Source organism: Humulus lupulus, chromosome 7, assembly GCF_963169125.1.
Source record: "Humulus lupulus chromosome 7, drHumLupu1.1, whole genome shotgun sequence".
NCBI lineage: Eukaryota > Viridiplantae > Streptophyta > Magnoliopsida > Rosales > Cannabaceae > Humulus > Humulus lupulus.
Genome location: NC_084799.1, coordinates 25,327,829 through 25,353,616, shown reverse-complemented (window position 1 = coordinate 25,353,616; position 25,788 = coordinate 25,327,829). Strand labels below are relative to the sequence as shown.

Genomic DNA, 25,788 nt, shown 5'->3' with positions numbered 1-25,788 from the left:
CCGCATTACTCTGCTCAGACTTCCGATGTGTAAGGGTCATTAAAAGCTTGAGCTTAGCCTCTTTTACAATGGGCATCACTGTTTCAACATTGGAATGGGTAGGGGTAATCCCCCACAGTGTTCCTACTCAGTCTCAATAACTAGGTTGTCCCATTGAACCTAGATCTTGGGATCTCCAGTCAACTAGGTTGGGTTTCCTTTATATCGACCTTAATTTCCTTTGGGCTTAAGTCCCATTCCTTCTGATGTCTTTTCAACTTGATCTCTATTTAACCCTTTGGTTAGCGGATCCGCAATGTTATCTTTTGATTTTACATAATCAATCGAGATAACTCCAGTTGAGATCAGTTGTCTAACGGTATTATGTCGTCGACGTATGTGTCTAGACTTACCGTTATACAAAACATTTTGTGCCCAACCAATTATTGCTTGGTTATCACAATATATGTATATTGCAGGCACAGGTTTAGGCCATTTTGGAATATCCTCCAAGAAATTACGCAGCCATTCTGCTTCTTCACTACATTTATCCAAAGCTACAAGCTTGGATTCCATTGTGGATCTAGTGATTACAGTTTGTTTCGATGATTTCCATGAAACAGCTGTGCCACCTAGAGTAAACACATATTCACTAGTACCTTTCGAATCTTGGATGTCAGATATCCAGCTTGCGTCAGTGTATCCTTCAAGAACAGCTGGTTCTCTAGTATAGTTCAACCCATAGTTACGAGTATACTGCAGGTACCTAAGTACTCTTGTAATTGCCTTCCAGTGTTCAATACTTGGATTACTCATGAATCGACTTAAAGTACTTACAGTGTAATCTTTATTCCTAGAATTACATCAGCCAGTTCCATGTCTTTCATATCAAACATTGAGTTCAACATATTTTTGGTAGATTTTACCATTCGTTGGCTGCTTCCGACAATGAGTATATCATATACATACAAACTAAGATTAATATATCCTTCATTTATATTTTTGATATAAACACATTTGTCACACTCATTGATTTTGAAGCCACTGCTCATCATGACACTGTCAAATTTTTCATGCCATTGTTTTGGAGCTTGCTTAAGTCCATATAAGGATTTTACCAATTTGCACACTTTCCTTTCTTTTCCTGAAGCTACAAAACCCTCGGGTTGTTCCATGTAGATTTATTCCTGAAGTCTAGCCTTATACTTATCAATTGTTCCATCTGTTTTCATTTTCCGTTTGAAAATCCACTTGGACCCTAGAGGTTTACATCCGGGAGGGAGGTCAACAAGTTCCCAAGTGTGATTTTGCATTATGGAATCAATTTTGCTTCTTATGGCTTCCTTCCATAAAGGACCCTCAGTAGAGCTCACAACTTCTTTATATGTGCGAGGTTTTGCCTCTACCATATAAGTTAGAAAATCTGGTCCAAAAGAATTTTCTATCCTTGCCCTTTTGATTCGTCTTGGCTCTACTTGGACTTCTTCACTCTCCTCTTCTATTTATTGCTCATGGATATTCTCATCAATGATCTCAAATGTTCGTTTAGAAGAGCTTGGTTTTTCCCCATCAGGTTTACAAGGAAATATATGTTCAAAGAATGATGCATTTTTGGATTCCATTATCGTATTCTTGTTGATGTCAGGGTTTTTAGACTCGTGTATAAGGAATCGATATGCGTTGCTATTTTGCGCATAGCCAATGAAAATACAGTCCACTGTTTTAGGACCTATTTTCATCTTCTTTGGCAATGGTACTACAACCTTTGAAAGACACCCCCACACTTTTAAGTACTTGTAAGAAGGTAGCCTACCTTTCCAAAGTTCATGGGGCGTCTTTTGTTCTTTCTTTTTGGGAATCTTATTTAAAAGATAGTTAGCCGACAAAACGGCTTCACCCCACATGTTCTGTGGCAATCCAGAACTTATTAACATAGCATTCATCATGTCCTTTAGAGTGCGATTTTTTCGTTCTACTACTCCATTGGATTGAGGAGAATAAGGTGGTGTGACTTCGTGAATAATTCCGTGTTGTGCACAAAATTCAACAAAAGGTTGTACATATTCACCACCACGGTCACTTCTTATCATCTTAATTCTCTTATTAAGTTAATTTTCAACCTCTCGCTTATAGAGAGTAAATTTCTCTATAGCTTCATCCTTGCTTTTTAGCAAGTATACATAACAATACTTTGTACTATCATCAATGAAAGTAATGAAGTACTTATTACCTCTTCTTGTTTGAGCAAACTTTAAATCACAAATGTCACTGTGAATTAAATCAAGGGGTTCAGTGTTTCTTTCAACCGTTTGGAACGATGACCTAGTTAGTTTTGCCTCTACACAAGTTTCACACTTATGTTTGGAATCAATATTAAACGTGGGTATGTGATTTAAGTTAATCAGTCTACGCAAAGTATCATAATTAACATGACCTAGTCTACCATGCCATAAATTTGAAGACTCAAGCAAGTAAACGGAAGAAGTAGTAGTATTATTATTATTAATAGTCTTTGGCTTAACAACCATTACATTCATATTCCACATTCCTTCTTTCACATAACCCTTCCCAATAGGAACACCAGCTTTAGTCAGTACAATTTTCTGGGACTCAAAAACCATCTTGAACCCATGTATGCTCAGCAGCGTTCCAGAGATCAGATTCCTGCGAATGTCAGGCACATACAGCACATTCTGTAGCTTGACACTCTTTCCAGACGTCATCTTCAAGTACACAGTACCTTGTCCCTTTATCTCAGAGGTTGCCGAGTTGCCCATGTAGATCTTATCCCCATTTCCCACCAAAATAAGGTCGGAGAAGGCATACTTGTTCGCACAGACATGATGAGTAGCTCCAGTATCGAGCCACCATTCTTTTGGATTATCATCCACCATGTTTATTTCAGAGACCACAGCACATAGGTCTAGGTCAACGATCTCTTAGGACATGGCTTCCACAGCATTAGCCTCATTTCCTTTCTTTTTCGGTAGTCTACAATCTAACGATTTTATGTCCCGTCTTGTTGCAGTTAAAGCACTTCCCTTGGAATTTTGACTTCTTTGAAACTCCACCTTTTGGTCCTAGTTTGGACCATGGCTTGGCCTTAGGCTTCTTCCCCTTGGATCACTTGTCATGCTCCACCATATTAGCCTTGGCAGCATTGGGATTTGAGGATCGCTTCTCAGCACTTTTTGTTATCCTTTTCAATGCGAAGTCTACGAATGAGGTCTTCAACACTCATTTCCTTTCGCTTGTGCTTCAAATAATTTTTGAAGTCTATCCATGCAGGGGGTAGCTTCTCTATAATAGCAGCTACTTGGAAAGACTCACTCAAGACCATTCCTTCAGCATGTATTCCATGGATAATCAACTGAAGATCTTGCACTTGGCTTATCACATTTTTGGAATCCACCATCTTGAAGTTCAAGAATTGGCCAACCAAAAGTTTCTTGGCTCCAGCATCTTCGGCTTTGTACTTGTGGTCCAAAGACTCCCACAATTCCTTAGCCGTTTTCTTTACACTGAACACACTATACAGCGAGTTAGAAAAGCCATTCAGAATGTAATTCCTACAAAGGAATTCAGCATGCTTCCATGCCTCAACTGCATGTTGAGTTTGCACATCTACTTCGTCCTCTCCAACAGTGGGAGGATTCGCTTTCAAGAATCTCACAAGATTCAATGTTGTTAAGTAGAATAGCATTTTCTGTTGCCAGGTCTTAAAATTCACACCAGTGAATTTTTCTGGTTTCTCATTATGGCTCACAGGAACCGTTGGAACCGAAACTTGCACAGGCTGGTCCCTTGAGGATTGGTTCTTTGTGGTGGAAGCCGGAGTTCGGAGAGATCCACCAGTGCTTTCAGTAGGAATAGCATCCATATTTTCAGCCATATCTGAATGGTTCCATAATATTTGGAGAAATGAGTACATATAAATTTATATCGTAAAATAATATAAATTCGCATATGAAAAATATATATCCATTAATCATAATATGTATATATACTATGCATTTAAATACATTAATATGACAATTTAAAAACAGCTTACAAATATATATATATATATACACATATATTTAGAAAAAATTAAAATATCCACTATCAGCATAGTAATTAAAAAAACGTACATTATACATAGATTAATTTATAATGAAATATTGCGCTTATCAATTTTGTAATATATGCATATATCATCTATATTAATCTATTAATTTATCATACACATATAGACATATATATATAATTATGCATATATATATATTATTACCATCATATATATGCTTAAATGATTTTTTTTCTTCATATCTAAGCATATTATATATATATAAATATACATGAGTCACACGAGAGAAACAAATATCATAAATATTGATCCATATAATTGTCAAGCTAATGATATATTCTACACATAAATATTTAAATATATTTAGTGGCAAGACTGAGTAAGGTAAAAGATATATTATATATGCAAAATATGTGACATATATATATATATATATTACATGCATATAATAAGAAATTTGTACCGAAAAAGTAAATACAATAACATACAACTATGCATATATATATTATATTTATATATAATATGTGTTCCACTTAAATGATAAAGGAACAAAGAATAGGCATATACTCATACACGATTAAATAACTAAATATAAAAATTGGAACTAAAAGAATGTTAGAAAAGAAAAAACTTAAGTAACAGGAGGAAAATTATACCAAAATAAAAAAATTGATTAGTGCACATATAACATATATGTGTAGAAGTTACTGGCACCGATTAAACTACAAAATTAGAATTTAAAGAAATTTTTTTAATTTTTCTTCCGTCCTTCAACCTGTTCGTCTTCTAAAAAGGAGTCGAAATTTGCTTTAAGATTGTTAGATATAATATAGTAGAGAAAAACGAAATATTAATATATTTAATTGATGAACAGAAATACAAAAAAAAATACATTATAAAGAATAAACCAAAGCTGAGGCACGCGAAATGCTTTCCTTAAAGCAGATCTGCTCCATCTACCTGAATGATGCTAGATGATTCGTGAGCAACTACTTCCCATGATACAATAGCTATCAAGCAGGACGAATACACCACTGCGTTTGCTTAGACGAACTCGAAACAAACTTTCCCTCTATCACCAGAAATTACTACAGAGACTTAAAGAGAAAAAAGAAAAAAAAAAACTAAGTGTGTGATGCTCTGTATCTGTGTCCTAGAATGAGAGGAGAAGCCTCCTTTTATAGGCTTCATGGAGAGTTGAAAAAGTGGGTAAATCAAGTGCATTAATGCCCAAATATCCAACAAATTTGGTATCTAAATATCTGAAAATCAATCAGAATTAATTACCCTTATTCTGGTAATATCAGCAATTACCCAAAGTGATTTTCTGATGACCTATCAGAATTAATCAAACTTATTATGGTAATATCAGTTGTTACCCAAAGTGATTTTCTGACAGTCAATCAGAATTAATTACACACTATTATGATATCTTAATTTTGACCATAGTGATTTGCCAAAATCAATTAGAATAAATCACACAATATTTAGATAATATCATTACCATTTTAGGCATCAATTTTTCATTCACTCAATTTTTTCCAACAATACCATGATAAGAATCATAAGGTTTCATCTAAAAATCAATTGGTGATTAGTAGAGTTACTTATGTTCTTATTAATGACTCAATATTCGTATACTTGTTTCATGTGAGACTATACTCCAATAACAGTAATACACATCTGACAAACCTAAACTTAATAAAATCTTAGATCATTTCGATTGAGTTCAATATCCATTTCGCCAAACCTGAATTCGTACATCCAAAACATGCAAAATTTGCCCAATATGTTGCATTTATTTGAAGCAACTTATATTCTTATAAATGGATCAATATTCTTATATATTATTTATGTGATACTAATAGTAGGAGTGTTGTTTAAGTTTAATATGATAAATTTTAACTGAACAAAAAATTTATTTGAAGTGGGTTGCTATTTTTTTTCCACCGTCCAACAACATTGCACTCTCCTGTACTAAAAACTCTTATTGTCAAACATAACGTAAGTGTTGTGTTACTCTAGAAAAGCGTATATTGGCATAAAAACATTAATTACAACTTGTGACATGATTGTGACTATTGCATGTTTTTGAGCTTGACTTTCTTTTATTTCCAGAATATTTGAAAGATAAGTAAGCAACGAAATTGTAATAAATTATGTGACGTGTTAAATTTTTACACACATGAGCCTAATATATATTTTTAAGAGTAATAATATGTGCATCCACAAATTAGTAATTATACCTAAACATCACACATTAAGATAGGTCTCATTAGATTAAAGTGACTTGCACATATCGTTACTTATTTTGTAAACACATTAAAAATATTCATTTTTTGTTTGTTCATCCAACTAAAGTTACGAGGCACTTGAGCAACAAATATGTATAATGTATGTAACATTGCTCAATGATTATTAATTTTCTTTTTATTTTGGGCTGCTACTGCAAACACTCCTCAATTGATGCATAATTATTTTGGCATTTATTGGAAGCACGATTTGGAACGAGGCATGCGCATGTCACACATAGATAGTACTATTCTTCTTTATTTGGATACAAAAATAGTACTTTTTGTTTATAATTATCATACTTACTTGATTTCATTTTTTTTAGTTCATATAATTAAGGTGGCGTAGAACGATTGGTGAGCTTAAAGAAGCAAAAATGAGATGAAAAGTAGCGTAGAAAAGCTCGTGTTTATCATTGTGTGGGTGGGAGACAAAGGTACCTCAAGATCTTAAAAGTAAGATGTCCACGTGTACATAGGATGAACTATTCAAAGACGCGGTTTCCCCTTTCCCCAAAGTTCCAAAAAACCAAGTAACATCATCTCCACTCCATTACAATCTCTCTCTCTCTCTCTTTTTTCTTTTGCCTTTTTTAATTAATTAAAATATCATTATTTATACAACTGGCTTACATTTCACGATTTTATAAAGATCAGTGTGAAGTGAACCTTTTTCTGCTAAAATGCGCCGGCTATGAACTAGGCTACTTAAGAAGTATTAGGCACCTACAATTTTTAGTACTCGTGTTAACATCGTACGTGTCAATTTTGGTGTTCAGATATTTTTTGGGATATCTCATTCTCATGCTGTGATATGACAATGTCAGACACCATATATTGGATATTAATGTGCAAATGGGAATGTGTGGATAAATGTCAATTATATTCTTTTCCGTCATTAATGGAATTTTTAGATGAAAACATTACAAAACAAAACAAATAAGATAAGTTCCTAACATGCGGATTCATAACGCATCCAAATGAACTTATGATTCTATAAATTTTATAATATTAATAAAGAAACCCCGTGATTCAGAATCAAGCAGCCGTCCTAGATTAATTTATTTAATTAATTAAACCATAGAGAAAACTTGTTAGTGATGTCCATTAACAGTAATGGAAGGCCAAATTCTCTGAATTTTTGTTTATGTGAGAATAATAATCAGAAGAAAAAAAATCTAAGCTTTATGACCATGACCAACTAACAAAACCAACCCACCAAACAAAAATTTAAGACAGACCAACCTTTAGAGGATATAGAATTAGACCACACACCCCTACCTCTACCACCTCCCTATAACACACTACTGTGCCACGTGTATCATTCTATGCTATCGTGCGCCGGTCTCTGTTTTTGTCCTCCGACTTTGAAGCCTTCAAATGGAGTAGTATATAATAAATCCTACTTGGTAATTATAATAATTATGGAAACAGAGAGATAAAAAGATTAAAATAAAAAAGATGGAAAAAGAAGTCAAGCTTTATCTTCATATCCCAAACTTTCTTCCAACCTCAAATTCCAACAAATCTCTCTGATATTTCTTTGTTATGATCTCTCTTTCACTGGATTTTTTTATTTCCATTATCTTTAATGGGTTTTTTTTACTGATCGTAAAAAATCCAACGTATAAATAATCCGGCTGTCTTCGTTGACGAGCTTTCTCTTTCCATAATTAGCTTTTTCCTTCGCCTTTCTCAAATTCAGAGCTTTCTTCCCCAGATCTTTCTTATTTATCCTTATCTTATTTTCTTTCTTTTTTCATAAGAGAAATTCCAACGCTTGTTATGATTCTGGTTTGAGCGATTTTCAAAGAGGAAGAAGAATTATAATAATAAAAAGATGATGATGATGACAATGGAGGGTATGATGGATCGAACGGTATTGGATGATATATTAAGGAGGCTATTAGAAGGAAAAGGAGGCAAACAGGTTCAGCTCTCCGAGGGAGAGATCCGTCAACTCTGCGTCAACGCTCGCCAAGTGTTCCTCTCTCAACCCAATCTCCTTGAGCTCCATGCTCCTATTCGAATCTGCGGTTAGCTCTCTCATTCGTGCCCCTATTTCTCCTTAATTTACAGTCTATTGAATTAAATCATCGTTTTTTGCTTGGGTTGCTTGTTTGATGATGATTATGGTCTTGGATAAAGAACATTAGTGGAATCGACAACCGGGTATCTAATTTTTTATGGATCGGATTGACATTTGCTTAATCTTTGGAGAAACTTGATGTGGGTACTTGCCAAAACAAGGGTAGTTTCATTTTAGAATTTACATGAGATGTTTTGGGTTTATGACTTGTGACAAATTGCCAATTTGGGTTCTTAAAAGAAAATTAAATCAAGGTTCTTGGGCATTTGGGTGGCCAAATGATCTAGTTTTGGGGGGAAATTGTGCTAGTTCTTCATTGATACGAAGGTTTCCGGGTTGGTCATGTTGGAAGCTGTCAAAAAATGGATCGTTTCTGATTTTGTGTCTAGAGGGGGCAACTTTTTTTTCTTGTATGTTTTTGGACTAGTTCATTCAGCTGTCGTTTTCGGTACCACCTTTCTCACATGGAAATGAGTAGAAGAATAACAAATTTAAAAAGCTTAGACATTTTCTCTGTCACTAGATTTATATCTTTAACGCAGCTTATTAAGTCATTCTAATGTTCCAGGCTTCATCTTGCAGGTGATATACATGGACAATACCTGGATTTACTGAGGTTATTTGAATATGGCGGATACCCTCCTGCTGCAAACTATCTCTTTCTTGGGGACTACGTGGATCGAGGCAAACAAAGTCTAGAGACAATATGTTTGCTCTTGGCCTACAAGATAAGATATCCTGACAAAATTTTCCTCTTGAGAGGAAATCATGAAGATGCAAAGATTAATCGCATTTATGGGTTCTATGATGAGTGTAAAAGGAGGTTTAATGTCAGGCTTTGGAAAATTTTTACCGATTGCTTCAATTGCTTGCCCGTGGCAGCACTCATCGATGATAAGATACTATGCATGCATGGAGGGCTTTCTCCAGATCTTAATAATGTGAACCAAATAAGAGAAATTCAAAGGCCTTCTGAAATCCCAGATTGTGGCCTTCTCTGTGATCTTCTTTGGTCTGATCCTGATAGTACAATTGAGGGCTGGGCAGACAGTGATCGAGGTGTTTCGTGTACGTTTGGAGCTGACAGAGTTGCTGATTTTTTAGAGAAGAATGATCTTGATCTCATTTGTAGAGGTCACCAGGTAATAATACGAAATGCAAACGTGATGCATAAATAACACTGATCAATTAATAGTAGGATGATTACTATATCCAAAAGATTCAGATTAAGAAAAGCTTTTAATATGTGATTCAGGTGGTAGAGGATGGATACGAGTTTTTCGCAAGAAGAAGATTAGTCACAATATTTTCAGCTCCAAACTATGGTGGGGAGTTTGATAATGCAGGTGCTCTACTGAGTGTAGATAAAGGTCTAGTGTGTTCTTTCGAAATATTGAAACCAATGAACCATAAAGCATCATCCAGTAGCTCCAGTGCATCTCGAATAACTCTAAAAAAGGTGCCATTTTCTTCTTCCTTTTTGTTATTTTTTCATTCCCAACTTTTCAAATGAGTGAGTCTAACGACATTGTGTTCCATCTCTCCATGAACAGCCCCCTAAAACTGGAAAGGTCTAACTATGAAGAAGCTTCTTATGTGGAGAAGTTCTAATGGTGATTTCCGTCAGTTCGGGTAGAAGATTCAGCGAGCTCCATTTCTATGCTATGAGTTCAAATCGTGTGTGCAAGTGATCTTGGAAGAAAAAAGCGTCCCTTCCTAATGCACTGGCATAATCTAAACCATCACGAGATTAAAGCTTTGCCGATGGCCGTTTTAGTTGCACCGAAATTTTTTGTAAAACTTGTAAATCTTTATATATTTATGTAGTTTTGCGTGTGCAGGAAAAAGGTTTCTGGTTTAGATATTTGCACCTTAAGCTTAAGGGTGGAATTTGTGAGTAGAAGTCGAGAAAAGGCTTGCATTAATTTTGTTATGTTTTGTGTGAAACCCAAGTTTCCCCTATAGTGTTCTGTCGTCCCGGCAATTGATTTCACTGATTTTGTTGATAACTTAATTATAAAATGACCAATAACAGATGACTTAATAATTGTGTTGGATATTTTCCTCTTTTCTATATATAAGAAAATCACTTTAATCTCTACTCTACTCAATTTTTCTGGGACATTTATACAAATTAGACTTAAATACGATGTTTGAAGCGTAGAACTATACAGAATTGGATAATTTTTATCATATGATTTTATTATGAAATATATTGGAGAAGATACTGAAAGAAAAAGCAAATAATACCTAAATAATTTTCATACTATGGGACAACTTAATTTAATTTAATTGATTTTTTTTTATAACTTTATTCTATTCAATCTCTATTTTTATGTATTTCAATGATAAGAAAATGAAATTACAATTTTGCCTCCAACTGATCTTCTCCTAAATTGTTAGCAAATGATAAATTCATTCATTTTTTTACTATTTTTTTCTATTTTTATTTTATATTTTCTCAAATATTTTTCAATCCTATCCATTCTCACTGCTCAAACTATTTAGGCCCAAAGAGTGAAAAATGAGCAAATCTACAACAAATAAAGGCCAATTTGGCAAAAAACATTCCGGGGTCTTCAAGCGTTAGCCTCCGAAGTTTGTGTGAAACTAATATTTGGCACCACGCCGAGTGAGTAAACTCCAGTATAAAGGATGGGAAAGAAAACGTTAGAGAAGCCATGCTTCAGATCAACGAGTACGAGACAGAGACTCGAATTTGTAATTTGGAAGTGGAACTTCAACTGGGGCTTCCAACATTAATAAACACAACTTAACTGATACATGTCAACTTCTAATAATAAAATAGTAAAAACAAAAAGGAAACAAAAATTGTTTTAATGTTACAATAACTCAACTAACTATGCTAGACCAGTAATTTAATAATACATTTCCAGAGGAAAATTGATCAACTAATTATATGTTCACATATAGAAAAATCATCTTTTACTTGCCTTCTTATTTGCTTGGTAACCAGGATAGTTCTGGTTCATTTGGGCTTCCATTTTCCTAGCAGTGCGTTGAATAGCAGCTAGTTTCTGACGATGGTTGTGACTTTTCCGTTTGCTTCATAGGGAAAGAACAAATCTGAGTAAAATACTCATAAACTACATAAATTCAAAATTTAATAGTCAACAGTTAACCATACTCTAATAATGTCTCTATCATATTTGCATATTACAAAGGTAAAGAGAAACTGTTGATAATGATGAAAGAATATGCAGAGAAATAGTTGGTAATGGTGAAGAAAAAAAATGATGTATGAAGATACCAACTACTTAAAGATTGAAAAGTGAAAAATTTGATCTTTTGAAGGGAGGTAGGAGGAAAGTGTCTAACCTCAAAAACAATAATCCAGCTGTAAGAACCATCCCTCCAACTGCCCATGAAACTCTATCAGCAAATGCCATTTCCAGCACCCACTGATGAAAATCATCTAACAGGCCTGCAGCCCCAGTTTTCTGGGGCATTGAAGATGACCGTGAAGATTTCCATGAATCAGAAATTAAGTTTAGACTGGCTTTACCACCATAGCAAGATGTTTCTTCACCAAGCAGATCATCTTTAACAGCAAATCCTGCAGCATGACACAGCTCCGTGCCATTATGAACCCACTGTGAAGCCCTACCACAAACAAAATCATTTACCCCACATGGTGCTAGAACCTGGAAAACAAACTCTAATCATAAAATGGTTTTTGTCAAGGCTTCACAAAGAAAATAGTATAACAGTTTGTTTCTGCCATCACTGAAAGAGACACAAAATCATTGCTTCAACCACAGGACGCGATTAGAGTGCATAGATATCCGTCAAAGCATAACAAAGATGTGGAAGTGGGAAGTCCCTCAAATTGATCGTAAGAATACACAATCAGGTCAACTTCCATAAACCCTCCAACTCCTACATAACATGTACCCTTTTCGGATTTCATATATATATATACATATAAATATATTTACATATTAATCCAATGTTTTTGGACTCTAAAATTTGAGGAGCATCAACAAACCTGTGTCATTGCCTCCATGGAGAAGTAAGCATCAGAGCAAGCATTAAAAACTCTGTCACACAAAGAGCTGCATAATCTAGGAGGTCCTGGCTGAACGCCAACTTGTGGATTACATATGGAACATTCTATTAGCTCCCACAATTGCAAGCACTCTTGACTGGCCTCCCCAGTTGAAGCAAGCTTCCTTATGTTTAGCAGTGCAGGGTGTGTCTGAGCCACATCACAGCAAGTTTTTTGGCGGAACACCCTGCAAAGTGTCAGATCTTTGGATCCCCTGCTAACCTTTTTTGGAGGCTTCCCGTCAGATGAGAATGGTGGAAAGCGACCACCTTGGGAAACACAGAGTCCATCGGATTTACCTACATTAAAAGATTTAAACAATGTTAAAATGCTCCGTTCGTAATACAATTCCTGATGATCAGAAATTATAACTTTAAAGTACCAAATATTTCACGAGTTTTCTTATAATGACTTGCAACTGGTAGGGTTATGGTTTGATGAAATGAGGAGATACTGTGAAGACAATGTTTGCACGTTTATAAACCAATTCATAAGCAAAAATCTATATTGGAACAATATACTATCGAAACTTCCATTCTATCCCAAATGAAAATTCCAAACCAAATAGATTTATATGCAACATGAACCTTTAAGATTTTAAGAAAAATTTCACTTTATTGCGAAACAAACAAGCATAAACAAGACTAAAGATATACAATTTCAGTGTTTGCAGTTCTACACTTCAACCACAACTACCAAAGTGGTATTCCATGTACCAGTAGTAACCTTATTAACATAATTTAAAAAACACATCAAACAATGATAAATGATCTCTAGCCAAATAAAATATATACAATAAGAAATGATTAGAAGTATCAATAATCACCCCGAAATATTAAATCCTGGATTACCCAGTTCCAAAATTTTGAACTTAAATTGGCTAAAAAAGAAAAATTACATAATACCTGCAATAAAAAACAAATAGAAAACCTCCAAAAACCAAAATTTATAAATATATGTAAATGATATGTAATTGTGTGATGAATATGGAATAAATACGAAAACAATAAGGACTAGCCAAGCTGCAAACCTACAGTCCATGAAAGAAATAAATCCCCATTAAACAGATGTACGTATGTGCATCAATATTTATACGAGAGATAGATTTACCAGATGAGAAGGGTAGGATCAGAGTAAGGAGAAGCAAGGAAATCAGAGAAGCGTAACCCATTTGCTTTTCAATCCGATTCATTAACTGGTAGACTCAGCAGCGAACTGACTCGGAAGCGGTGGGAATTACGCCATAACGTCTTGATCAACAAACAGAGTCTAAATCAACGACCAAGAAGTCTTGAACCCAAAATTCCGTCGAGAGACCCGATAACCCGATTCTTTCTGATTGCGAGTTACGGGTAGGACCTTAATAATATTTTGTGGGCTGTGAAGCCTTGGGCCTGTAACCCTGCCCTGCCCTATCTGATGTGAGATAGCATCGGGATAATTTGAAAAATATCCAGTTTTAGGATTAGTTAACTAAAAATAGCTACTAATAATATTTAGTTGAATATTACCCACTTTTTTAAGCACATTTCTCATATTACCCTTAAAACACTACTAAAAGTCTAATGTAAAAATCTCAATATTTGCCTCTGTCGTGTTATTTACTTCTCTCTTTAAATAATATTCCACTGTCAGTTCCACTAGACCACTGTATAATAGGTAGAGTCATTAATAATTTAGGTATTAATCAAAGTGTTTTAAAAAGTGAGTAAAAATTAAAGAGGTTAACTTAAATTGGGTACTAGGTGTAATTTTCACGATAGCATCACACTGTTTTGGTTTTAATTAAATTTTTATTTCTCTTATTTTATATTAATTTTATTATATTGTGCTTTCATTTAAGGGATAATTACAATAAAACCGTGTTTCATACAAAAAAAAATCTTAAATATACAGTAATATAAAATAATTATACATTTATGGTATAAATTCAAATTTTCTATATTAACTTCTAGGTTTTCTCACTTGCTTACACACCCACACAATTATGCATTCCTTCACTTTAGTTCCTCAAACTAATATTATATATATAGATGTTTATATATACATATATTTATACAATTATAAATATTTGGGAACGCTACTTTTTAAACTGAAATATAAATATTTATTTATATATATATGATAATATCTTACTATTTTTTTTTTCTATTTTCTATACTTTAGTTTTTTTTATCTCTTTCTCTTCAGTAATTAGTTCATACATACGTTTGTTATGCTAATAATAATAATAATTACAAATAAATTTATTTTACTTATAAATATTTAAAATGAATATAATTATTAATATTAAATAAATATTTATGCTTACATAAAATATTATATATTTAATCAATATAATCTATTTCTTTATTAGTAGTTACAATTTAAAAAATATATATATGTTACTTGTTTAATGCAATTTATCATTTTAACTTAGTTTTATATATTTTTACAAATATATTAACTAAATTCATAACTTACTTTTAAAAATATTAGTCACAAATATAATTTTTTTTAGTTATATAAACCATTGTTACAAAAATAAAAAAAAATTAGCAACGAATTATTTTGTAAATGTTGTCTAAAAAAATGTAAAACTTAGTTATATATTAGTAAATGTTGTTTACAAAAATATTTTTATGTAACTGGTTTACACATCTGTAACACGTGTTTACGAATTTGTAACGGCTATTAACAAAAAAAGTTGTATTTTACTGTTACTCCGTATTTACACTTTTGTCACTCCATATTTTTCATAAAAATTCTGTATTTTTGTAATCTACCGTATTTTTCATATATTTTTTAAATGTTAATGTATTTTTGTAAATTTCCCTTCATTTAATGGTTTTTTTAAAGCCCATTCTTTATAAAAATTAACGAACATTTATGTAATTTTGTTTTTAAAAATTGATAAACATAGAATTAAAAATGTTTAATTAGTAAAGAAAAATAATGTTTGGCAACTTATTTGCCTTATAAATAATGATAAAATTAAATACAAAATTTACGAATTTGTACATTATAGTTTGTATCCTACCAATTTTATAAAATCTGTAAATAATTTACAGTATCGAAAATAAAGTTAAAATATTTTGTTGCAGGCTTGTTTTTTTTGTAAGTGTGTGTACATAGAATATTTGAACTCTGATTCAGCATCGTACATTATTCAGAATTTTCCGAAAATTGGTAGGATGACTATCATAACTACAATATACAAAAACATATAAAAAATATTTAAATTATAAATATTCAGGTGCCAAAAACATGAAGGGTACATTAATACTCCCATTTCTAAGAGAGTATCGAATAACTTCCAATATTTTTTTTAATAAAAGTTATTTTAAGTGTTTGAATAATCACTAAAAAAAATCAATAATAATTTTGAATTATAAAAATTATGATTAATTTAGAAAATTACTTTGTTTTAATTCTAACATTATGTTTGGTAGAAATGAGAGATGGGTGGACAAAAAAGAATGGAGGGAGAGTAGTGGAAGGAGAGATTGAATCATTTTTATGGCAAGAGAGAGAGAATAAGGGAGGGAGACATTCTCCCTCCAAAGCTTAAAAATTTAATCCCACAATTTTTTGAGGAATCCAAGAAGAAAAAGAAAAGAAAAATGTGAATGTCTCTCTCTATATATATAAACTAGGTACAAGTAACACGCAACATACGTTTGCTTAGTTTTATTTAGAAAACTTATTAATTATTTTTATTATGTTTTTATTATTGCCATGTAATTTTTAACTAAATAAATAATATTTTATAAAAGAATGACATAAACATATTAAAAGAAAAATTAAACCAAAACATTGTCTATAGTTTTTAAGAAATAATAATAATATAATAATTTTTTTTTTTACCACAAACTACTCTATTCAAAGTATATAATCTTCATGATATTATTGAATTCGCACTTCAACGATTGGAGAAAAAACTTGTTTATTCGTTAAGCGAGTCACGTAGACTTAAAAGTGTAATAAGGTTAAACGACAGTTTAGGTATTAAAAATTTTAGTCAATAGGTTAAACTTTTCATTAGAAATGATTTGAATAATGACAGGGTATCCCAAAGGTTTTTAAATAAAAATACAGGTTTATAAAAATTACAAAACTAGCCAACCTAAACGACAAAATTGAGCTAATAACCCCTGTTCCTCAAAAGTATCTCACCTGTGGCGGTCAAGCAGGCTAAGTATGTACACGCTGGTCCTATAGCTCTCCAACTTATGGCTGGTCCATCTTTCCTTTGCCCTTACCTGCACCACGAAGCACTCGTGAGCCAAAGCTCAACAAGAAAACCCAAACAAGTAAAGCAAATATCCAGATAAATATTAACATGCACTGCTGATGGACCCAAAACGGGTATGTTTAAATATTTATAAATCGCAAGCGCACGAATCGTTCATAAAGAATAGTGATCGTGTAAGCAAGGATGTCGAACCCAAAGGAGTTGTCTAAAATCGAAAAGGAAACTATTTTAAATCAAAATTAATAAATTCTAACCTAGCTTCAAAGATTGATGCAAATTTGTAACAATAAAAATAAAATAAAAGATAATAATAAAGATATTAAAGACAATATATATAACGTAAATTAATACTAGAAATGAAGATGGTAAAAATAAGATTATTAAATATTAGAATCCACAAAATATAAGTTCAATAATATTTATAAGTATATTAATTCCCAAGTTTTAGTGATAGTTAAAATAAATCAAACTATCATTTTCTAAATAGATTTATAATTTTAAGCACAAATTATTTATAAAAAGATAGGATTTTTCTTCACTTTTCAAAATTATAATTTCAAAGCATTTAGTGTAAATCAATCTAATGAAATAACAAATAAATCAATGAACATTATTTATAAGACCAAACATAATATTTTTGTTCTAAGCATGGATGTGTACAATTTAATGACACATCTTACACAAAGAATATTATGTTTTTGCACTAATGAAGAACAAAGTGTAAATATGTGCTAACAATCCAAAATACATGATATTTAAGATGAAAGAAGATATTTGAATAAGAAAATTCCATAAACTTTGTTGCACAAAATGGGAAATCAACATACAAAATAAACACTATCTAGTTACATATTGTTTCATCATCACCTTAATAATCTTAAAAAGATTAGAAACACATAACTAGAATAGCAAATACACACTAAAAATTACAAACATAAATAGGAAAATTTGGAGGAGAAACCCCCAAAATTTCCTCTAAAAATACATAGAAAATAACAAAAAAGAAGAAAAAGATGAAGAGAATGGAGAGGTTTTGAAATGTGTAGAGTTTTTGGTATGGTAACCTCCCCTCCCTCAAATGGACACCACAAATCCCTTATTTATAGCAAAAAATGATGGTTAAAATAATCAATTCAAATTAATTAAATTGATTAAATTAATTGAATTAATTATAATATGACAAATATGGGTAAATTATAGGGTGTAATTACGATGTTTTTGGGTAAAATATGTAGAAAATGAGATAAAAAATGGTATTTTTGTCATAGGGGACAAATGTGCTTTTGGACAATTTATGGGCTCAAGATAAATGAAAGGGCTGCTTTGTGGCTTGTGTTCAGGCGGCTGGTGGGTATGGTGCCAGGCGTTGGGCCTGGGAAATGCTGGGCATTGATGGTTTAATTGCTGAAGGTTGGTTGATTTGTGGCAGTGGCTGGGAGCAAGTGATGGCCAAATGGTGAGCTTGGTGGAGATAGGCGCAGGAACTGAAGCTGGCAGGTGGCTTTTGTCTTGGGTCTTCAAGTGGCATTTGACTAAAGCAAATAAATGGCTGAAGCTGGCTGAACGTGGTGGCTGGAATGGGTGCATGGCATTGGGCCTGGGCCATGCTGTTGGGCTGGCTGGATTTTGCTGCTTCACAAATGCCAAATTCTTTTGTTATTTTTCACAAAAATGCCACTTTTTTTTCATCATTTTCCTTGCTTTTCAAGAGCATAAATTTTCTACAAAATAAATATAAAATAAATCATAATACAATATTTTCAACTATAAAATAAATCAATTTAATTCTTTGAAAATATTAATTATAACTTAATTTATATTTTATATTTGAGTTCAATAATACAACATTTTTTACCACTAACTTAACAATAATAATTCAAATAATTAACTACAACATTTTACAACAAAATAACTATAAAAACACACAAAAGTATATAAAATCATGATAAGACTAATAAATTCAAAATTACTTAAAAACTTAATAAATTACTTAAAAACTCAAGAATTAAGCAACAATTAGCACAAAAAAAGTGGTAGAATAACTCTATTTTGTAGAGTTATCAACTGCAGCATACTCTATCATCACAAACAAATTCACATTAATTTTCCAAGTATAACGGCTCATGTCGAGTAGATGCATATCGCACCCCTGTAATGGCTCTGCCACTACTGCCTACATTACGCATGTAATGCCGATAACGGCCTCCTGGCCGATCCAACACAATCACAACCAATCAATACAAGCAGTTATAACCACAGAAGCTTATATAACGTAGACATTTAACGTTAAACAGATTCATGGCACGGTCATATCCGTGTCTTATAATCACGGTCCATGCCCTACACTCGTTGCAAGGGCCGGTTTTCTTACCTTGAGTCTCGTACAACAGGTAGTACGATCCCAAGTGCGATCCTTCTCCCGAGCCTTGTGAAAACCCTATTCACAACATCAACGATACGTTTATCAGGAACTATTTTCAAGACAGGCCTCAAGACTAAGCCCTAGCTCTCGGGACCTCAGATTCCACTAAACGGAAAAGCAGAATCGTCCCCCGAGCCTCCCAAGATTGTTGGGGATTTATGCCCTAATTAAAACCTAATTTCTTTGTAATCTCATTTATTTTCAATAAAAGAATAGAAATTATTTTTTGACTTGGTCAATCACTTTGCTCATATGTTTTATTTTCATGATTATTTGTTTAATGTATACTTCTATTAAATCCCGAGCATATAGCTAATCATATATATAGTGACGTAATCATAGTGGAATATAAATATGATTATATGTTCAAAATAAGTTAGTCCTAAGATTACTTAGTGCACATGATTTACACTGACTTGCCGATCTACGATATGATCTACTTACACATTGTAGTGTTATGTTCTTTCCAAAACATTGGTAAAGTAGATAAGATCGGATGTATTTGTTGCATCGGACAGGACCGATATTGACAGTTGATAGGATAAGTAAACATAACGTTATTATCTATTCTAGTCATATCATATAGTTGACCATAGGTCAATTCAATCTCAATTCTTAGTGGTTAGTATTCTAACTGATTGTATTATTTGAGTTCTTTGGCTTGTTCGTTACCAGCTTACCCTACGGACTAGCGTATACTTACATCTTGGGAACTCGGTAGTATAATTGAGTGGGAGTGTTAATCATAGATATGAACATCTATAGCTTCTAATGAAGAAGTGAAATGATGGTTTCCTTTTAGTTTGGTTCAAGGTGTTAAATGATAGAGATCTCATTTCAGTAATTAATATTAGTTTACTGAAATATCATTTACAAGGAACTAAGTGTTTTAAGGATAAAATACAATGAGGGGTAAAGCGGTATTTTATTCCCATCTCATTGTAGACCGTCTATAGAGGATTGAGTGACAATTATGGTTGTAACAATGGATAATTAATAGCGTATCTATATTTGTTATAGAGTGTTCTATGAATTCAAGAGTGCAATTCCAAGTCTTTAGTGGAGTCACGAGAAATTAATAAGTTAGTAAATTTATTTGTTAGATTTATGATAACTTATTGGAGCTTGATTTCATAGGCCCATGGTCCCCTTTGTACCTTGGATAAAATCATCTAGATAGTCTCAATTAATTGATTTAATTATCAAAGTTAACTAGGTCAATTTTGGATACTTTCATAGAGTTATGTAATTTAGAGAAGAAAAGATAAATTAGGGAAAATTTAATTAATTAAGATAAATTTGTATCTAAATTAATAAATAAGTTTAAATTATAAATAATTAATTTGATAAAGGATTTAAATAACTATTTAATTAACTAAATCAATAGAAAATAATACAAGTCTTGATTTTAAGTCCAATAGGCTTATAATCAAATGGGAAATTTCATGGGCCTAAAGCCCATGATAATTTTGACCTAGGACTGATTATTGGCTATTATTTTATTAATTTTTTAATTAAATAAATGACCTAAATGAATCTATAAAAAGAATATTAAGTCAAAAGTCATAAGATGACAGACACTGGTTTTTTGATGGGTTTTAGATTATCTCTAAACATAAGTCATTTTCTAAGCCTCATTGTTCTTTTCTCTTCTTCTCTCTGTATATATCTCATGTGTTGAGAATTGTCCACTCTAGTCTAGGTGATTCCAATGATACTTTGGAAGGCTGTGAAGAAAATTGAAGATCGGATCAGTTTCCTGGTAATACTCTGCGACAAAAAGGATAAAAGGGTTAGAGAAACTGAAGGAAAGACTCTATTATTCCACTGCATATAGTATAAGTATTCTTATCATTATTTCTTTTTGAATTCAATTTTAGAAACAGGTTCTCGGTTATCACATATTAATTTGTTTAATATTAGATCTACATGAAAATAAATAAAGATCATGTATAAGTTTCCCAACAAAGATAACTCCTCAAAACCCTAAATAAAATGCACCTTAAACTGCATTAGCATCGTGACGCCCCCCGCAGCGCCGTGGCTCTAAACGAACCGAGAAGCCCCCTTCTAAAATTCGTGCATTTTGAGCCGAGGCGCTCCAACAAACAGAGAGTTTTTTCCTATCCAAAAGTCCTACATTAGTGCCACGATGCCCTTTGGAAGGGCCGCGGTGCCACAACGGTCAAAGTCAAACCTTGCCCTCAAGGAAACTCAAGCGAGCCGTGACGCTCTTCCTAAGCAATTATAATGTGGATTTGTTCGAGCCATTCTACATGAGACGATCTTTGAGTGTAAGTTAGCAGTTTGTCATAACGGGATTAAGTTCGGGGCTCGGGGTGAGTCTCGGGGTAATTTGGTGATTAGAATGTTACCGGGAATTAAAGGGAAATGAAATATTATTTATTGGTATTTAAGAATATTGGGAATAACGGGAATTGAAGGGTGTTGATTTTTTCATTGGTGGCGGTTTAGGGTTTAATTAAGCTTAGGGGAAATAAGGCCTTTTCACCCTAAGGATATATATTAGCCATTGAAGGCTGTAGAGCCTTTGTCAAAAATAGAGTAAGCTTCTTCTCTCCCGTATATCATTTCCTTCTCTTTTCTTCTTGGATTTTTGAGCTTCTTTTGAGGAACCAAGCTAAGGAAGTGGACCTTGGGGGCTTAGGGTTGTATTCCACCATTGAAGAGGGTTCTAAACCGAGCTTGAGGTAAGTTTTTAGCCATGAAAACTCTGGTTTGCACTGTTTTTCTATTGGATTTTAGCTTGGATTTCTAGGTTGGATAATGGGAATTGATGGGAGTTTTTGGCTAGGGTTACTTGGGCTATGATGCCTAGGACTTATGTATATGGTTTTTGGGTTCATTTGGGAGTCTAAATGAGGTTTGGAAGCTGGTTTTTCAGGTTGGAAATGGTGGTGTCGAAGGAGGAAAAAACCAGGGTAGTTCTGCCTGGTCCCAGCGCTACAATGCCCAAAGGAGGGCACTACAGTGCTAGCTAGGGCAGAACTCCCCCGCTTGTAGCGCTGGGGCGCTAGGGGGTAGCATTGTAGCGCTACCCTGCTTTTCCATATTTCTGTTTTGGGCATTTTTGAGGGTTTTTGGCTTGGGGTTTCAATTCCTAAGGCTCGGGTTCGAATCTACTCACTATTTGGGTACAATTCGGGGTCCCGGGAGTGAGGTTTAGGTCAAGAACCTTTTATGGTTGATTTTCATTAATGGAGGTTATAATTGGTTATGACTAGGTGACCACTAAGGAATCAAAAAGTCGATCGTTCTCAAGGGTCGTTCTTTTACTATTTCTCACTTGAACCAGAGGTAAGAAAATTACACCCTATATGTGACACGCATGGTTATTATTGAGGCATGTTGAGTGTTTAAATGTGGACATTGATTGCATATAAAATGCTTAGCAAATCTTGCTTCCTTGTGAATGGCACTAACTCATTAGTCAGAATCAGCAACGGTGTCAGTAGTAACTGTGAAGTTGTGACTCATTAGTCAAGTTCGGCAGTAGTACTGAGCACTGGTCATATGGTATTGACTCATAAGTCAAGAACGGTCTTAGAGTGTTTAACGCGAGCCGATAAAGATTAGATCTAATCGACATCAGCCTTGAATGACTCATCATGAGCATTAATGCCGGACCGACCTCAAGTTCGATGAAAACTAAAAGCGCTTGTCTAGTCTCATGACTAGTCACTTAGAGCCAGGGCCAGAAGGTCCAGGTGACTGCATCGTCACATGGCTATGGGTGCTGAGCCCACGTTAGTGACTCACTCATATGTTTAAGCTAGGGACTCACTCATCAGTCACTCATCTGGTTTAAGCTAGTGACTTACTCATCAGTCACTCATCTGTTTAAGCTAGTGACTTACTCAGCAGTCACTCATCTGGTTTAAGCTAGTGACTTGTTCATCAGTCACTCATCTAATTAGGGCTACAAGCCCCAGCAAGGTTACCAAAACCTTGAAGTGATATTCACTCATTTGTTCATGGCTATAAGCTTTGTATGATCATCATGATCATCATTTGATATTATATACATGCAGTAATGAGTTTTCTTGCTAAGCCTTGGCTCACGGTTGCTATGTGGTGTAGGTAAAGGGAAAGAAAAGCTCACCCAGCCTTGAGTGGAGAGCTTAGGTGGTGATGTGTACATATGCGGCCGCTTGACCATCACGGCCAAGGAGTTTCTCGGAGGAACTAGGGGGTTAACCCTATTTTTGCCGCTTAGGTCGGCGGGTTGTAACTTTTGCACTGTAATGACCATTTTGAATTGTAAATAACTGGTAAACACTTTTATGGTCCCATGAATAGTTTTATGTTTTAAATAAAATATATCCTTTCCTTTTGATCAGTTTTTCACCTTAGCCTATTAATGACACCTAGATGCACGTTTATAACCAAATGACTCAATTAGCGAGTTAAGCATGATTCAAAGTTCACAATAACGGTCTTGGAGTAACCAGGGCGTTACACTTAGCTTTAATTAATTATATTAGGGAAACTGGGATAATTGACTGGTTGAGAGTTATCTGTGGGGTTAATAGTTTAATTGGGAGTAGGGAATATTATTCATCATTGTTGATAGATTGATTGTCGAAGGTGGAGAATAATTCTTAACTATTTCTTTAAAATTGTATTATCCATTTTTCTTTGTTTATTACTTTATTTTGTGTTATTAAATCTTGAAACAAAATACCCTATTTAATTCTTGTTTTTATTTTGAATGATAAACTGAATAATAGTCCTTGTGGGTTCTACCCTTACTACTACTTTACTAATAATTTAGTGAGTAATAAGGAATAAATATATTAAAATTTTATACAGCATACGACACTCATCAAATTTTTGGCGCTATTGCAGGGAATTATTTTATTTAATTTGTTATTCATATTTTTTTTCCTTTTTACTAACTTGGTTTATTAGTTATGGTTGATGTTTTCAGAGCTTGCATAGAACTTGATTTGAGACATGGCAATGTACTATCAACACTGTTATGATCCTTAAATGAATAGATATGACCCATATTCTAACAATTGCAATTCACAATGAGAGGAATATTCTGATACTTTCAATGATGGAAATCTATATGTTGATCCGAATTACTATTCTCCATCAGAATATAATGAGTTCGTACCACAATATTCAGATCCATCAATTTGAGATCTCATCAATGCATTGAATGCCAGCAATCTCCAACTTCAACAAATGTCAGAGCAGACATATGTATCTCATCCTCAACAACCTCCTACAGGAATGTCACAAGATCAAGAACCATCAATTTTAGATATGCTAAAAACATTGGTAGCTTCAACTATACAGACCCAAGTTATTCTTCAGAGTACAGAAGCATCCCTCAAGAATTTGGAGAGTACTACGGGACAAATTGCAACATTATTGAATAATCTTGAGGTTGAGAATATTGGAGAATTACCCATAGAATTAGAGAGTAATCTGAAAGAGAATGGTAGTGCCCTAACTCTCCAAAGTGGTACACAACTTGACATGTCACCTCACCCAGACATAACATTTGATCTAATTCCAACTCAAGAAGTCAACAATTCAACCCTAGAAGCATCTTCTCCACCGGAGATCGAAACTTTCACGTCAGTTGGTCCATCATCACAGAACATGCTACACAAACCAACTGTCAAATCGTATTTCCCTATTCCTCCTTTTCCGAGCAGATTGACAAAATTTAAGAATGAGGAGGAAAATAAGGTGATCCTTAAAATCAATATTTCACTCCTTAAAACCATTAAGCAAGTACCACCATATGCTAATCTTTCTAAAAATTTGTCCACAAATAAAAGGAAACTGAAGGGTGATAAAAAAAAAAGTGTGGGGGAGAATGTTTCTGGTATTCTCCAAAAGAAGTTACTACCTAAGTGTCAAGACGTTGGGATGTTTATAAATCCATACACTAACGGTAAAACCAGGTTTGATCATTGTATGATAGATTTAGGAGCATCTATTAATGTTATATCTTATTTTATTTTTGCTTATTTAAATCTAGGGTTATTAAAAGAAACTAGTGTTATTATTCGATTGGATAGTCACACTAATGCTTATCCCCTAAGGGTAGTTGAAGATGTTTTGGTGCAGGTTCAATTTGGTAGGCCACTTCTACTGATTACAAGTACAAAGATGGATGTCAAAGTATGGGTACTTACAATATAATTTGACGGTGAAGTTATACAGTTTGATATGTTGAATTATATTGATAAGTACAGGAGGAAGAAGGTTCTGTTAAACAACCCACCATAACAATTATGACCACATCATTCAGTCAAGCTAACGACGTTAAACAAAGCGAACTTACGGGAGTTTTTCTTACCCTTATCTTTTTTATCTTGCATTCATTTTTTATTTAGTATATGCCTTGAGGACAATGCTTAAATTAAGTGTGAGGGAAGGGAAAACTGCCTGTTTTATTTTTTATTTATCACTTCTTAAGTTGTTATTCGTGTTTGTGTTGTTTTTATTTTTTTGTTTAGTTTTTTTTAGGATGTCATAAGCATGGTTATGTTGAAAGTTGTTTGTCAATGATATACCTTCTGATTGAGATAAGAATATGTCTAGGAACTTGATGAATTCTGCATGAATTGTGTGCTTAACTCTTGTGTGGTTGT

The 25,788-nt window shown here is 33.5% G+C and overlaps 2 protein-coding genes across 4 annotated transcripts; one reads left to right on the top strand and one right to left on the bottom strand.

Annotated features, from left to right (window-relative positions):
- Positions 1-7,756: 7,756 nt before the first annotated feature.
- Positions 7,757-10,482, top strand: LOC133790990 (serine/threonine-protein phosphatase PP1). Its single transcript, XM_062228859.1, has 4 exons — positions 7,757-8,372; positions 9,008-9,567; positions 9,681-9,884; positions 9,979-10,482. Exons 1-4 carry the CDS (start codon positions 8,177-8,179, stop codon positions 10,000-10,002), a joined length of 984 nt encoding a protein of 327 aa, XP_062084843.1. The 5' UTR covers positions 7,757-8,176; the 3' UTR covers positions 10,003-10,482.
- A 661-nt stretch (positions 10,483-11,143) lies between these two features.
- On the bottom strand, positions 11,144-13,815 carry LOC133790991 (folate-binding protein 1). 3 transcript variants are annotated; one of them, XM_062228861.1, is made up of 4 exons: positions 13,605-13,813; positions 12,435-12,793; positions 11,765-12,090; positions 11,144-11,491 (listed from the first exon to the last, which is right to left on the bottom strand). In XM_062228861.1, the coding sequence occupies exons 1-4, from the start codon at positions 13,684-13,686 to the stop codon at positions 11,365-11,367; spliced, it is 894 nt and encodes a 297-aa protein (XP_062084845.1). In that variant the 5' UTR covers positions 13,687-13,813; the 3' UTR covers positions 11,144-11,364. The 3 variants fall into 3 exon arrangements, with proteins under 3 accessions (XP_062084845.1, XP_062084846.1, XP_062084847.1); XM_062228862.1 differs by having other exon boundaries at positions 11,376-11,512; positions 13,605-13,815; XM_062228863.1 differs by having other exon boundaries at positions 11,396-11,532; positions 13,605-13,815.
- Between the last annotated feature and the right edge of the window lie 11,973 nt (positions 13,816-25,788).

What these genes read in the sequence shown, in the direction of transcription:
- LOC133790991 (XM_062228861.1), bottom strand. Translation starts at nt 13,686, where the DNA reads ATGAATCGGATTGAAAAGCAAATGGGTTACGCTTCTCTGATTTCCTTG. An exon ending in GATCCTACCCTTCTCATCTG is followed by an intron (nt 12,794 to 13,604) that starts GTAAATCTATCT and finishes CTTTTAATGTAG; the next exon opens with GTAAATCCGATGGACTCTGT. An exon ending in GCTGGATTATTGTTTTTGAG is followed by an intron (nt 11,492 to 11,764) that starts GTTAGACACTTT and finishes TTCCCTATGAAG; the next exon opens with CAAACGGAAAAGTCACAACC.
- LOC133790990 (XM_062228859.1), top strand. Translation starts at nt 8,177, where the DNA reads ATGATGATGATGACAATGGAGGGTATGATGGATCGAACGGTATTGGAT. An exon ending in TGCTCCTATTCGAATCTGCG is followed by an intron (nt 8,373 to 9,007) that starts GTTAGCTCTCTC and finishes TTCATCTTGCAG; the next exon opens with GTGATATACATGGACAATAC. An exon ending in TCATTTGTAGAGGTCACCAG is followed by an intron (nt 9,568 to 9,680) that starts GTAATAATACGA and finishes TATGTGATTCAG; the next exon opens with GTGGTAGAGGATGGATACGA.